The 15,432-nt window shown below is 41.5% G+C and overlaps 1 protein-coding gene across 1 annotated transcript in view; it reads right to left on the minus strand.

The window, feature by feature from the left end:
• The window catches only part of SEMA3G (semaphorin 3G), a 109,750-nt gene that overhangs the window by 74,171 nt on the left and 20,147 nt on the right, over window positions 1-15,432 (minus strand). Inside the window, exon 2 of the mRNA XM_089524676.1 lies at window positions 3,341-3,501. Within this exon, the coding sequence (XP_089380802.1) occupies window positions 3,341-3,501 (161 nt within the window). The remainder of the gene's footprint in view (window positions 1-3,340; window positions 3,502-15,432) is intronic.

The raw sequence follows: 15,432 nt of genomic DNA on the forward strand, positions 1-15,432 counted from the left end.
GTGGAAGGCAGTAGGAAAAGAGGAAGATCACATTCCAGAGGGATAATCAAGCCACAGCTCTGAGTCTGCAAGACCTGAGCTGGGCAGTTGATGACAAAGTAACTTGGAGGTCTCATTCATAGGGTCACCATAAGTGGATTTCAATGGCAGTTAACAAAATAAAAGGTGTTTCTCAAGATGTCACATTTCGTAATACAGGGACAGGATGGTCCTTCAGATGTTCTTGGAATACAATCACCACAGTCCTTCACCAATAAAGCTAATGGTGAGGAATGATGGAAACTGCTAGTCAAACATCTGGAAGGTCACACATCTTCCATATCTGCTGTACCAAAAATCTGGCTAGAGACTCTCTAGTGCACTGCTTCTCAAAGTGGTGGTTCATGGACCAGTGTTATTGTCTGCCAATCCATGGCCAATTTCCATGAAAGAAAGCTTGTAGTCACTGGGCACAAAGATGGTGCTGGTCCCTGGTATATTGCAAAAATAACCCTTCCAGTTCCCCACATCAGATAGCTTGGGAACAGTCTTCACCTTTCCCTTTATAGCATAATTCCCTATAAGTAAAATGATAACATCAGCAAGCTACTTCACATAATTAGTCTAAGAAGGAATGGAATTATTAGTATAAAAGTGATTTGTACACCAAAAAGGTCTTAGAGACATTTACTCTGTCAAATATTTCATTTCCTATCACAATTATGCTGAAGTTGATTTTATCATTTAACATTTATGATAGACAGATCATTCTGTAAACTTATATTAATTGCTCATAACCTGATCACATGTCTAGACTTCCCATGCTTCCAATTACATTTAATTGCAATATAATCTCTTTTTGGCTGGAATTCCCTTTACACAAACTTCCCACCCCACCCCCACCGTGGCTGGTGTCACATTTCTGGCTTCCTTTTAATAAAGGTCTTTGCCCTGGGCTCTAAAGTTGCTTATGGCCTAGCTTTGCTGAGCTCCTTCTGTTCACCTCAAATTTCAGCTTCTACGGAATAAAAGCTCCTCAGAGGGGCAATTTCATGACCCTTTGGGAGGCCACCATGCAAGCTTGCTCATGCTGGTCTATCTTTCAATGCGCATTAACACAAAAGCATCACCATAAGTGAATGCAGAATTTATTCAGTATTTCAAATGCTTGTAATATACATTGATGGTTTATAAACAGTGCACACATATGGCAAATATACAGGGTAAAGAAGGGATGGGGGTCTGTGGAAGGTTGGGAGCACACTATCCCCCCTAAGATATAATGAAGGGCCACATCCCTGTCACCAAAACCTAAACGGTTTGCTCCCATGACATACTCTAGGGTTTGGGGGCATTTTTGTCATGTTTTAGGTCCCTTGGGCAGTTTTAGGCTCAGCAGGGCTTTAAATAAGTTTGTTGTTGTCTGTCTTCAAATTGATTTTAATTTGTGATGACCCTAAACATATTATGGGGTTTTCTTGGCAGAATTTGTTCAGAGGGGTTTGCCCTTGCCTTCCTTTGAGACTGAGAGAATATGATTTGCCTAAGGTCACTCAATTGCTAACTCTGTTCCTTTTTTCCATTCAGTAACAATACAGTTGGAGGATCCTCCCCTTAGGGAAAAAAGGGGGAGCAGTTACTTTTCTGGGCTGCTGCCCCTATCCCAACTGATCTTCCTTAACTTTCTCTTTTCTCCTTTTAATGAAACGCAAGCTATGTGGGAGATGCATGCCTTCTCTGATCAGCTACAAGTGAACCAAGAAATCTCCAGGAAGCATAGATTATTTAATATACCCTGGGACACCTGACAGAGCTATGGCTCTAGAGTTCCTCAGAGTTACAGTCAAGTGTGCTCTGAGTCACTGCTGAGGGTGGGGATGACAATGATAACACTGATGGTACACACTAATGGTCAGGACATGGGGGAAGATCTTCTTGTTGGCTGCTTTCACACTCTGGAACTCCCTTCCTAGAAGTCAGACTGGTACCTTTCTTGTTATCTTTCCGCAAGCAAGTGAAGACTCTTGTTTCAGCAGACCTTTAGGTGCTGATTACTCAGGGGCAAAGGATATCTATAAAAGTAAATTGGTAAAGGTTTTCCTTTTGACAAGGTTGTAAAGTCCAATTGTAGGAGTGGTGATGATCTCTGTTACTAAGCCAAAGAACCAATGTTATCAAAGACAATTCTGTGATCATGTGGCCAGCATGACTACACAAAACACTGTTACCTTCCCACCAAAATAGTACCTATTTATCTACTTGCACTTTTACATGCAAGGTTGGCAGAAGCTAGGACTAGTGACACGAGCTCACTCCATCATGCGGCACCTGGGACTCGAACTGCCAAACTGCCAGTCTTGCAATTGTCAGAGTCAATGTCTTAACCGCTGAACCATTGTAATTATGTATGTTTTTCTTTTTAATGGTCATGATTTTTACTGTTTTAATTCTACTGATAGCTTAATTATATGTTTAACTTTTGTATAACATGAATTCTTAGCTGTATTTGTTTTAAAAGAAAGCCAGTGTGGTACAGTATTTTGAATGCTGGAATATGACTATGGAGCCCAGGGTCCAAATACTGCTCAGTCATGGACACCTACTGGGCAAGTCACACTCCCTCAGGCTCAGAGAAAGGCAAGGGCAAACCCCTGTGAACAAATTCTGCAAAAAAAAAAAAAAAACCACACACACACACACACAAAACCACAAACCTGTGTTAGGTTCCCCTTGGGTTCACCATAAGTCAGAAATTACTTGAAGGCACACAAAACAACAATAGATATCTTTTTAAAAGTGGGATGACAACCATAACTGACCAGCAACCATAACTGACAGTAGTAGTCCCTTCTGTTGGCAGACCAAATGATGAATAATTCATCAGTATTTTCCTTTTTTACAGTAGACTTCCAAGCTCTGGTTATTTTCCAGCCAAAGCTTCAGCTCACTGAACTATTATCCCTCACCAGTAAGACCTGCTTGTCTGGTGTGTAATGAACATATAGCTAACATCTGTCACATACTGGAGTGTTTAAATGCATGAACTGAAAGTCTTCAGCCCTAACTTCAGCTGAACCTTGAACTCAGTGGGTGGCCTCAGGCAAGCTACTGCCTCCAACTAACCTTCATCCTGCCATACGGCCATAAGAACATTGCCCTATCTTCAGTTGTTGCTGTCAAAAATATAGGTACTTTTGAGTGCCCCAGGAAAGTGCTATATAAATCTCTATCTCTCATATATATATATATATATATATATATATATATATATACACACACACACACACACACACACACACACACACACACACAGCATGTAGGATTGTAAATATGAGATTTGCATATGTCTCAAAACCATTACCTCCTTAGCATCCATGTTCGTTTGATCCAGACGAAGAGAGTAAAGTGTGTCTTTTCCTCCAATGAACAGGCGATCACGATATTCATCAAGGTACAAAGAACGGAAATCCAAAATTCCTCGGTGCCCAAGAAATAGGACTGAGCGATTAGTGGCCAGAAGATCTACAAGATAGGAATCAAAAGACAAAACTGTTGGTGAGATTTAAAAGAAAAACAAAATGGTAAGAATAAGGTCCACAGTCCCATTTTAAACTAACTTTAACTCTGAGCATCTACACACTTGGACAATTCATAGCATTGCTCTGTTACGGGACACAATGTGACTAGTTAGTAATAGCAGCAGCAAGTCAAATACACTATATTAAAGTGTAGTGTGCAAATGAATACACAGATATGCAGTACAGTACTTAACATGGAATATTAAAAATGTAATGCACAGCGAATCTGGATGAGGTCCCCAGTGTCTACCCATGTATGGTGAAAGGTCTGGAAACCATGCCCTATGAGGAATGCCTTAGGGAGCTGGGTATGTTTAGACTGGAGAAAAGAAGGTTAAGTGGTGATATGATAGCCCTATTTAAATATTTGAAGGGATGTCATATTGAGGAGGGAGCAAGCTTGTTTTCTGCTGCTCCAGAGACTAGGACCTGGAGCAATGGATGCAAGCTGCAGGAAAAGAGATTCCACCTCAACATTAGGAGGAATTTCCTGACAGTAAGGGCTGTTCGACAGTGGAACACACTTCCTAGGCGTGTAGTGGAGTCTCCCTCCTTGGAGGTCTTCAAACGGAGGCTGGATGGCCATCTGTCGGGGGTGCTTTGATCTGGATTTCCTGCATGGCAGGGGGTTGGACTGGATGGCCCTTGCGGTCTCTTCCAACTCTATGATTCTATGATTCTAACTTTACATTATACCACTCAGCCATTTCTCCCAGTCAGTTCCAATCCCCCCTCCCATGAGGGCATTTAAAAACCCTTCATTGGCATCATTGGAGCTTTTCTCTTTACCTTAAATCCTTAAAGATGGTGGGGATGGGGGAATCTAGTGGAAGTTATATCTCCCCTATCCATGTTCAGTAAATCCAATCTGGTTCAAACCCCTCAAAGTCACTTCAAATAAAAAAAGAATCCTATCTCAACTGTATGCTTCATATTTAACGTAGCTTAATGAAGTTTAGGCAGACCCAGTAAAAGCAATGGATTGGAAATTCACTGTGACTGGGTTAATAAAATCAAGCAGCAAATTTGAGGTTTCTATGATCCAGAAGTGATCATATTACACTAATATTACAATCACTCCACTGGGTGTCAGTTAGTTTCCAGGCAAGGTACAAAGTGTTGGTTATTATATTTAAAAGCCCTACATGGTTTGGGTTCAGGTTATCTACAGGATCACCTCCTCCCGTATAATCCTCCCCATACACCCAGGTCCTCTGGCAGACATTTACTCCAGTTAGCCAGGATTAGACTGGCAATGATCAACCAAAGGACTACTTCTTCAACTGCTCCAAAATGTGGAATGACCTGCCAGAGGAAATTAGACAGCTGAATACCCTGTCTGGATTTATAACAGCATTAAAGACCAGTCTCTTCTTGCAGGCTTATCCAGATTAATTTTAAATTGTGAATTTAGATGATGAATTTTAAATGTGGATTGTTTTAAAATGTGTATGTCTTATTTATTCTTTTAAACTGTTGCATGTCTAATTTATTTTAACTGATGCTGTGCATTGTTGATTTGTTGTTGTTCTCTGCCTCGAACCACGGGGAGAGGCAAGTGAGTATTATTATTGTTGCTATTATTATTATTATTATTCTACATCTCCCAAACCTCTGAGTGACTGGAGAGCTGTTTGAGTGGTGTAGTAAGTAAAGAGGCCTTCAAATTCTTCTTGTATTGCCGTGGTAATTTCTGCTGTTGATCTACAGTGAGTTCTTCTAAAGTCAAATGGATTTAATTTTCTTTTTTCAAAGAAGAGTCACAAAATCGGTGGAAATGGATACACTAGAAGCAGACTTGAGGCATGGCTCTAATTTTCACCTTTACCTTGAGCCACAACAATAAAGCCATTTGGTTTGGAGATGGGGACCTCTTAGAAAGGCAATCCTTTGGCATACCCCCACTTTATGTTTGTAGCCCCAGGTCTGGGGGTTTGAATCTGATCTATTGGAAATTAACCTTGTTGGTCAAAAGGAAGGTCGGGTTTTTTACACCCTGATACAGAGGCCCAGGTCGCCACGGAATTTCTGGAGAGAGGAACACTCAAGGCACTGCCTTGAAAGGCTGGAAGGAGTAGTCATTAGCTGGAGTGAAGACAGCAGGGCTCTTTATTGCTGATTTAAACCAAACGGGGGAGGGGGGGACGGGAGGACTAAAAGATAAATGTCCTATAAAACAGTCCACTTATGTGACAGGGATAATTCCCTGACAGTTGCAGAATGGAGTTTTATCAGTGACTGCTGAAAGCTGGGGTGGGTTTGAGGTTTCCATGTGTGAAAATTTGTGGGGAAAGGTAAGAAAAGCAATATGGTGGGAAAGAGAAGGGAGGGATGACTTGGGGTCTTGGTGGAAGAGGAAATGTAGCGACAGATTGCCCAATTTAAAGCATAGGTCTAAACAAGGGGCAAGAATTGTGCATCCCACAACTCCCAGCATTCCTCACCACTGACTATGTTGGCTGTGGCCATTGGAAACTGCAGTACAACACCAGAGAGTTGCACAAAGCTTTCCCATCTGGGTGTCCTGTGGCTTTGCTGAACTACAGCTCCTACCATCTAACATGGGAACTATGTTATACCATCTAACATGGTATAAAATCTCTCTCAGTAGTCTGCATTTGCTAGGGCATGCTGCTCCTTTATTTCCTTTTGCATTATTTAATTCAGTAAATATGATGAAATACCCTCAAGACTCGAGAACCTGTCTGATCTTGGAAGCTAAGCAGGGTCAGCCCTGGTTAGTACTTGAAAGGGAGCCCAACACCAAATACCAAATTCTGTAGGCTCTGTTTCTCAGGAGGAAATTGGCAAACCTTCCCTGAGTATTAGTTTATGTCGGTTTTTCAGGCGATGTGGCCATGTTTTGGAAGAGTTGAATATTCTTTGCCTAAGTATTCCTTGCCTAAGAAAGCGCTATGAAATTCATGGGGTGGCTGTAGGTCAACAGGCAACTTGAAGGCATGAACACACAAAATTTAGTAAGTAACTGTTCTTTGTTACCTCAATCTTCCCTTCCAAAGACTAGTCTTTCCTAAGCAAAATGCACCCATTCACTGTAAGGGTTGTGAATTAAGCAGAAATCTAAATCAGAGCACTAAAGGAAGGGAGGAAATCTGAAGGGCATATGGGAGATGCTGCTGAGCAATTATACATTGGATGGCCAGGCAAAGGTTTAAAAAACACACCAATAAATCCTGATCTGAACATATTCTCCACATTCCAGAATGAGTTCTGGATGAGCTAATTTCCCATTCATCATCTTGTCTCAGCTCTTGTCATTCTGTAACCCCTCCTCTAGCTTGCAGGAAATTTCTAAATTGGCCAGACAGCAAAAAGCCCAGTTTGAAGACAGCTCCATGTTTTGCTCTATCTGCCCCACAGTCTGAAGAGCTCAAGGCAGGGGTCTCCTTTCTCATTCCAAGGCAACTTTTCAATAGGGGTTTTATGTCCATTTATGAATATTTATTTATTTATTTATTTCAATTACATGCTGGTTTTCTGCTGGAGTGAGACCCAAGGTGGCTCACATAAAGAATAATCTCAAACCTAATAATAATAATAATAATAATAATAATAATAATATGTATTTATATCCCGCCTCTTCCAATTGAGGATCAAGGCGGGTAACAACAAAGAAAATACAACATACAACAATAAAAACAACAAGCCCCACAAAACCCCGACCCAACCCTCCCTCCCAACTATAAAATTAAACAATAAAAAAATTGTTTTAAAAGTACATAACAATACATCAAAGTTAAAAACAAATCACAAGTAAGAAAAATAATAAAAGGGGGATTCAATTGGTTCTGGGCATTATCAATCGGGGAAGGCCTGCCGGAAGAGAAAGGTTTTTGTCGCCTTTTTAAAAGCCTCAAGTGAGGATAATTGGCGAATCTCTTCCGGCAGGTCATAGCGGTGACAGAAAAGGACCTCTAACATGGGAACTTGGAAGGTGACTAGACTCAGTGGACATGTGGAAGCCACAGATATCAGCAAATGACTCAAATGCACATACACCTCTGCATTCAAATGTGCATGCACCTCTGAATGCGCACATGCACTTCTGCATTCAGATCCCATTTTGTCACTGTAGATTTACTCTCCAAAAGCCTTCCTCACAACATCAAATGTCTGGATTTGATATTGACCATTTATTTAGTAATTTAAGTGAATCTGCCTGCAGTGTTTCTGTTGCTATGCTTGGCATAGGGAGGGCCTTGTTTTGCATGGGGAAGAAGCTCATCCAATAAGAGCAAATGTTGGATCCATGCAACTGTTCAAACTAGTTCTGGAACTGTGCTGAATTTAGAAAGTATGTTTTGTTTTAATTGTGGGTTTTAGAGTAGTATTTTTTGTTGTTGTTATGTAATTGTATTTTATTGTAAATTCTTCTGATGGATTGCACTGGGATATATTTGTATTGAAAGCAGGACACAAATACCACAAATAAATAAAAGCTACAGCTGTACTTAATAAAGCAAATACCTTTGGTGGTTTGCCCTTGCTGTCATCTCCACAGTCTTTTTGTTTTTTAAAGACTCATAAGAAATTTATTAAACCATAAACCATAAACCAAAACCATGGTAGTGTGACGGTATGCAGATAGTGGAAATCAAGATAGAAGCCATTTGGGGAGCTTGGAGACCATCTGTAGACCTCCTGCTCTATCAGAGTCAGACAGAACGTCTGAAGAACAACTGGAGACAATGTTCAGTGGACAAGCTAGGAGAGAAACCCATTTGATGGTTCTTCATGGATGCCATGCCAGAGCCTTCATTTCCAACAGCTGCTCCTATGTCTTCTCTTGGCTTCCTTTCTGTGTAAGTTGCCTTTTTACTGAACCCGATTGTTCAAGCTTGGACAGAAAGCAAAAATGGGTCACTGTTAGGCTCAACCCCCCCCCCATCCCTCAATCCACTGGATTTTTTTCCCCATGAATGTGTTTATATGTGGGCCCCTCTTCCTCTACGTCCCAGTTATGTTCTCACAGAAAACAGCCCCCTACTTCACTGCCACACATCTGGAATGGGTTTGACTGTCTCCACATTCTAATTTCCAATGAAAGGAAAGCTATTTCATGCTTTACTGCCAAGCCTTGTAAGACATGCTGCTCCCCTCCATGGCTGTCAAACCAGAATTAGGATGTAACAAGGAGGCAGGCTATCAAAACAGCAGAAATGGCAGATGGGTCACAACTCAGTGGGGGCCTCTGCGAACTTGTTTATCAAACGCTCAGATATAGTAATCATAACCATTTCCCTCTTTTAAAAACTGTAATATGTTACGGTGGATTAGACAGAGGTAGTAAAGTCTGCCCATATGCTGCAAAACTCAGCCAGGTTCCTTCATGGGTTATCATAAGATTCAGTACTAACTGACCCCTGAATGGCAATTTAAATGCTACCTGTCAACTAAGAAAATAACTAAAATCAAGTCCATTTGGGACCACCTGTAGCACTTGGGTCTAATTTGCACTGCAGAATTAATGCAGTTTGATAACTCTTTAACTGCCATGCCATTGAGAACCAGTGCAATGTAGTGGTTTGAATGCTGGATCTGAATTCCAGGAGGCATGGAAACCCACTAGGTGACACTGAGCAAGTCAAATTCTCTCAGCCTCAGAGAAAAGGAATGGCAGCCTCCCTTCAAGAATCCCCTAAGGTAAGTTAGAGCTGATTTTACAACAACTAATAGGAATCACAGCAGGACAACTGTAATGCAGTCTTTCTCAATCTAGATTGCTCCAGATTTTGACAGCTATTGTAGTCCAATCCATTTGGAAGATAACAGATTAAGGATACAATAAAGCAGTGTCTGGGTGTCACTATCACTTCTGCATGAATGATTAAGGGGCAATTTCCAGCTCTTGCTGGTGTTGCAGCTGGGAGAAGAGAACCAGCTCCCTTTTGCTGAGAACCAGTATTGACAGAAGCAGGTTGGATTCTGTGCATTTGCTCATTCAAGCATTAATCTGTAAATCCACTCTTAAATATCACCTACACACACACGTGACTGTGCTATTTATATAATATACACCTTGCGTTCACCATGCTACTAAAATGGAATACCTAGGCTGGGATCCTGTTGTGTATTTACATTGGTGTAACTCCTATTGTGCCAGCAGTTGTAGTTTCTCAGTCCTAGTGGAAGAGATATATCCAGAACATCTTTGCACAAGTGTCTCCACCACTTACACAAAGGTTTAGAAGATGGTGGTACTTCCTCTAAGTGTGTATATGTGAAAACTCCAACTAGGACATGTCCTTAAATAGTTGTGTGATGGAGATCCCCTGCTTGACGCTCTTCTTGGACAGTCACTTGTGCAATGGTGTAACCAAGCACAACTGCATCAACATACTGTATATTTAAAATACCGAAAAGTTGAAAGAAGCAGTACAGGAGGTAGAAAATCTGAAGAGTCAAAGAGCAGACACTTGTGCTCCAAGTATAAAGGTAAAGGCAGTCTAATCCTTCGAGATAAATCAGCAAAGGTCTGCACCCCATTATTAGCTTTTCACTCCAACCTTCACCAGCCCTCTCCACTTGGGAGCCCTAATCCTTTCCCAAATCCTCCTCTTCATTTTCCCCTCCTTTGCTTTTGATGGGAGTTTATTTTAAAAGCCCCACATCCTTCCCACCCTACATCCCAGTTATGTTTTCTTTAGCTGTGTCATTTGTTTCCAGTTGACTCTTTGCTTATTTGCATTGGGATATGTAATTATTTCTCTAGAGGAGCTGGCTGGGCTCTGACAGGGCCAAAGTCACTCAATCCTGTGAGAGACCAGAAGCAGAAAAAGCCATTTATAACCCAGTTGGGGATTACAACAAGAATCCTGTCAACACCACAGCAAGCAAGCAGGGCTGGGTTGGGGGTAAGGTAGGGTAGGGGCAGGCAGAACATAATGAAGAAATGTGCAAAGGAAAAGGGAGGAGAGCCACAGAAAGCAATTCCCAGAAATGGGACAAGACAATAAAACTCTTTAAGAAACTATTAATAAACACAAGGACATATTGACAGTGCAGAAGAAAAGTAACACAAGTGACACAGCTTGCTTGAAATAATTTGGACTCCCCTTGCTAGATCTACAAATCTTTCCCACTGTCCCTATGCAGACATTATTTCTAGTTATTTAGCTTTAAATAGTATTGGTAATACATTCTAGCATTTGTCAAAGGGGTGGTCTTATAGTCAATGTTGCAGAAAGACAAGAAAGAGTTGTGTGGCACCTTTAAGACAAAACTATAGATTATAGAGGACAGCCAGTTTAATGTAGTGGTTTGAGTGTTGGACTATGACTCTGGAGGTCTGGGTTTGAATCCCTGCTAGAGCATAAAGACTCACCTTAGACAAATCACACTCTCTCAGTCTCAGCGGATGGGAATGGAAAACCACCTCTGAAGAGAACCATATGATAGGGCCACCTTAGAGTCTCCATGAGTCAATAATGAGGTACTCAACAACAACAGCAGCAGCATTTATTATAGAGCTTTGCTGAATTACAATCCACTTTGTAAGATGCCATTATGCTTGTGTTAGCACCAACAGTTTTGTAATGGCCAGTGTTAATAATGTAATTCCCGCATTCTATTTTGGCTTCATCCCATTCCTAACTATGTACACTGCAATACATCTTTAAACTCTAAAATTACACTCCATGGATTTAACAGAGTAGATTGTAATTTTAAAAAGAGCATGCTATAGTCAATCTCATTGTCTTAAAAATGCTACACAACTCTTCCTTGGTACTTCTACAGCACCATGTGATCAAAAAGAACTGCTGGGCAATTCATTTAACCTGAAGAGGTATACTGGCAGAAGGAGACTGGTTTTGCAATCCATATGATAGTAACTAGTTAGGAAATAAATGATAATTTTCTCTTATTACCCTATAATTGCCTCCTCTATTATCCTTTGTTAGTGGGACATTCCCAGAGCAACAGAACACAATTTGTTTCCTTTCAGTGGGAGACAGCCCCCCTGAACACCAACGATCTGTAATATTTTCTCAGTCAACAAATGCACAAGCAAAGCATAAGCAAATGGGCACTGCTATCATGGGCAGCACGTTCCTCCAGACAGCAACTTATTCATTTAGGAATTTATTAGCTGTTCTTCAGCGCTGACTCTCAGAAGTGATTACAAATAAAATAATGAGAGAGAATAAACCCAATAGAATGCAGGCACAACAGATTTTTAAAGTTATTTAACACAGCAAACTAAAATGCCTGTTATATGTTTTGGGTGGAAAAAGTTTTCCTCTGGCACCAAAAAAGAATATAAAAGTAGTACCAAGTAAACACTATTGGCTTTAAGCATGTCCGTATGTGCATGCACACATCTGGACACAGCAAAAGCCAAGACAGATCTTTCTCCCATCCCACATATCCCCATGCCCTTGGTGAGAAGTCACGTTCAGATCCCGACACCTCCCACCTCTCTCAGACACAGGCACAGCTTGGAGTCTGCTTTTTCTGCAAAGAAGGTTTGGGCATGCCGTCCCTATTTTTCTAACAAGGTTTTACAGACCTAAATGGATTATTATTGTTCCATTGCCAGATGTAGCGTAACTGTGAAGGTCACTGGGTCTTCCCTTTGCCTTGGTGGCCACTGCAAGGCTAGCCTTAATACTATATCACTATACCATACTATAGCACTGGAATCAGTTTCATTTCCAAGATTTATTTATTTATTATACAGTCAGCCCTCCACATTTGTGGCTTTGACTTCTTCAGATTTGATTATTTGCGGATTAATATGTCTCTCCAGGAATTTCTAGGTCTTCTGGCACAACTCTGCTAGAAATTGGCCATAAGGTTGTGCTGAAAAACTTGGAGATTCTTAGAGAAAAACCTTCTCTAGGCATTTGTAGGTCCTCCAGTATGTCTCTATGGTCAAATTCTGGCAGATGTTGACCATAGTGTTGCGCTGGAGGACCTAGAGATTTCTATGTACCTATTTTCTTAGGTAAAAAAAAAAATGCTGTTTGTTTTTTTTAAATGTGGTTTTTCCACTTTCACTGAGGTCCTGTGCCCCTACCCTTGCAAACGTGGAGGGCCCACTGTATTTATTGGTATCCCACTTTCCTCCCAGAATTTCTACTCAAGGAGACTTACAGTTTCAAAGAGCAATACAGTTAAAACATACAAAAAGTAGACATTAAAATAGAATTAACTATCACAATATTAAAACATTTTATAGTAAATAAATTAAATAAAATGCCATGTAAAAGATTTTTAAAAACTATTAAAAGCAGTACAGTTTACAACAATACGGCACCCGTTCCTTTCTAATGGTTTGCAACATGACATCTTGTGCTATTTTGCAAAACTAGAAATCCTAGGATTCCATAGGATGGTGCTAGAGCACTTAAACTAGTATCAAATGGTATAATTTCTACAGTGTAGATACACCCACAGACTCCCAATTTCTGTGTGTGTGTGTGTGTGTGTGTGTGTATAGTTGCATTTAAAAAACATAGTTCATACAAAATCCATACTTCAGCAACCTGCAGATGCTCTCAACATGATACATCTTGGCCACTGTATTTTCCATGTACACTCTGAGACTAATGTGAAATTAGACAGATTAAATTCAGTGCACATGCACACACACACACACACACACAAACTGAGCAATATATCTTCTGTTTCTGAATTCCAGTTTCTCTGCCAGGAATGGAAGCTCATAGAAAAGGCTGTAACCTGTCTTAATAGGCAATGAGCTGATCCCAGGCATTCTCAGCTAGAACGACTGGGCAACAGCTGCCACCTGCCTGACCAAGAAACCCATTTCTCCTGCTGTGGCATCCAGTCTCCTTCCTTACATTCACTCAAGTATGAAGGATTATTACTAAAGGGCAGTGGACCAGCACAGGAGTCTTGCAGCTGTTTCACAAGAGACAGGGACCCTTGCCCTTCCTTCTCATTCCTATGGTTTCCCATGGAACACACACAGGCATAAATGAAAGGCAAAATGTGAGAAACATGAACCAGTCTGGGACCTGAACTGCTGAGCTCTCAGTTTGTGCAAACCAAGCCCCTGAATATAACTATCTAGCTGTTTCAATAACCATGAGTGGGGTTGGGGGGGGGGGGGAACCCTACAGCTCTGCACAAAGGCCATGTTTACAATAGGAACAAAGTTACAAATGGACTCCCCAACCTGTTCTGCCCCGAACCTGCCCCAGAGCCACCCCACTACCTGTTTCTCTGCAGGGACAGAGGGCAGATGTCTATCTGCATCCCTGCATCCAGATGTTACTTTTATCTGCTTCTGCTACCTTTCCTCTGTCAGCTCTTGCTGTCACTGCCTTTTCTGCTGACTTTCCTTGCAGGTTAGATTGCTGTCTGGCAGGTATCACCACTTACCTCAATGTCCTGGCCAGTTTCTAACCCACTGGTGGCACACAGTACCTTGTACTGTTTTCTGATGCCTCGTTTCCAATCTCAGAGCAAGCACCCCATACACTAGCAGTGGTGGCATTGAGATGGGGAAACTTTTCTATAATCCAGCCCAGACTGTAACCTGCCAAGCAACAAACTGTCTTGCCTCCCTGCACCCTCAAATCCAGGGCCAATCTATTGTTCGCACAACAGGAAACACCAAAGTTTCCTGCAAACTCTGGAGAAAAGTGTGCATTTTTAAAAATCCAGGTTAAGGTGGTATACCCCAAGTTTGGCACAGATAGGGCCGTATGTCATGTCGCCTTATCACACCAGCTTTGGAGGTCAGGTGGAAGGTTTTTTTTTCCGTTGTGTAAATAAGCCCTACAGTGAATGAACATTTAAGTTCTCAAAAACACGGGCCACATTTTAAGAGGAACCTAGATGAGTAAAAGAGCAGAAAGAAAACTAACTTGCATGTAGTGTGTGTGTGTCTGTCTGTGTGTGAGAGAGAGGTCCTTCAAATCACCTGTAGACTTATGGTGATCCAATGAATTCATCAGGGTTTTGTCAGGAAAGTAATACCCAGAGGTGGTTTGGCCAGTTCCTTAATCTGAAATATAGCCTACAGCATCTGGTATTCCTTGGTGGTCTCCCACCATACCACCCTCTTTTCCATAAAAGGGTTATTTCCCAATTCCTTGCACATTAATTTAACTAGTATATTTCATAGAATCATAGAGCTGGAAGAGACCACAAGGGCCATCCAGTCCAACCCCCTGCCATGCAGGAACTCACCATCAAAGCACCCCCAACAGATGGCCATCCAGCCTCTGTTTAAAGACTTCCAAGGGGGACGACTCCACTACACTCCAAGGGAGTGTGTTCCACTGTTGAACAGCCCTTACTGTCAGGAAGTTCTCCTAATGTTGAGGTGGAATCTCTTTTCCTGGAGCTTGCATCCATTGTTCCGGGTCCTATTCTCTGGAGCAACAGAAAAAAAGCTTGCTCCAGCCTCAATATGACACCCCTTCAAGTACTTAAACAGGACTATCATATCACCTCTTATCCATCTCTTCTCCAGGCTAAACATACCCAACTTCCTAAGTCTCTCCTCATAGGGCATGGTTTCCAGACCCTTCACCATCTTGGTCACCCTCCTCTGGACATACTCCAGCTTCTCAACATCCTTTTTGAACTGTGATGCCTGGAACTGGACACAGTATTCCAGGTGAGGCCTGACCAAAGCAGAATGGCACTATTCCTTCCCTTGATCTAGACAGTATAACAAGGCCAATGCAATTTTAGGCTGCATCAATAGAAGTATAGTGTTTATACAGTTCCTGCATGGCAGGGGGTTGGACTGGATGGCCCTTGTGGTCTGATCCAACTGTATAATTCTATGATTCTACTTCTATTGATACAGCCTAGAATTGCATTGGGTTTTTTAGCTGCCAGTTCATGCTGTTGACTCATGTTCAACATGTGG

This window comes from Sceloporus occidentalis, unplaced genomic scaffold (assembly GCF_023333645.1).
Source record: "Sceloporus occidentalis isolate IW3139 unplaced genomic scaffold, rSceOcc1.0.p SCAF_1, whole genome shotgun sequence".
Lineage (NCBI taxonomy): Eukaryota > Metazoa > Chordata > Lepidosauria > Squamata > Phrynosomatidae > Sceloporus > Sceloporus occidentalis.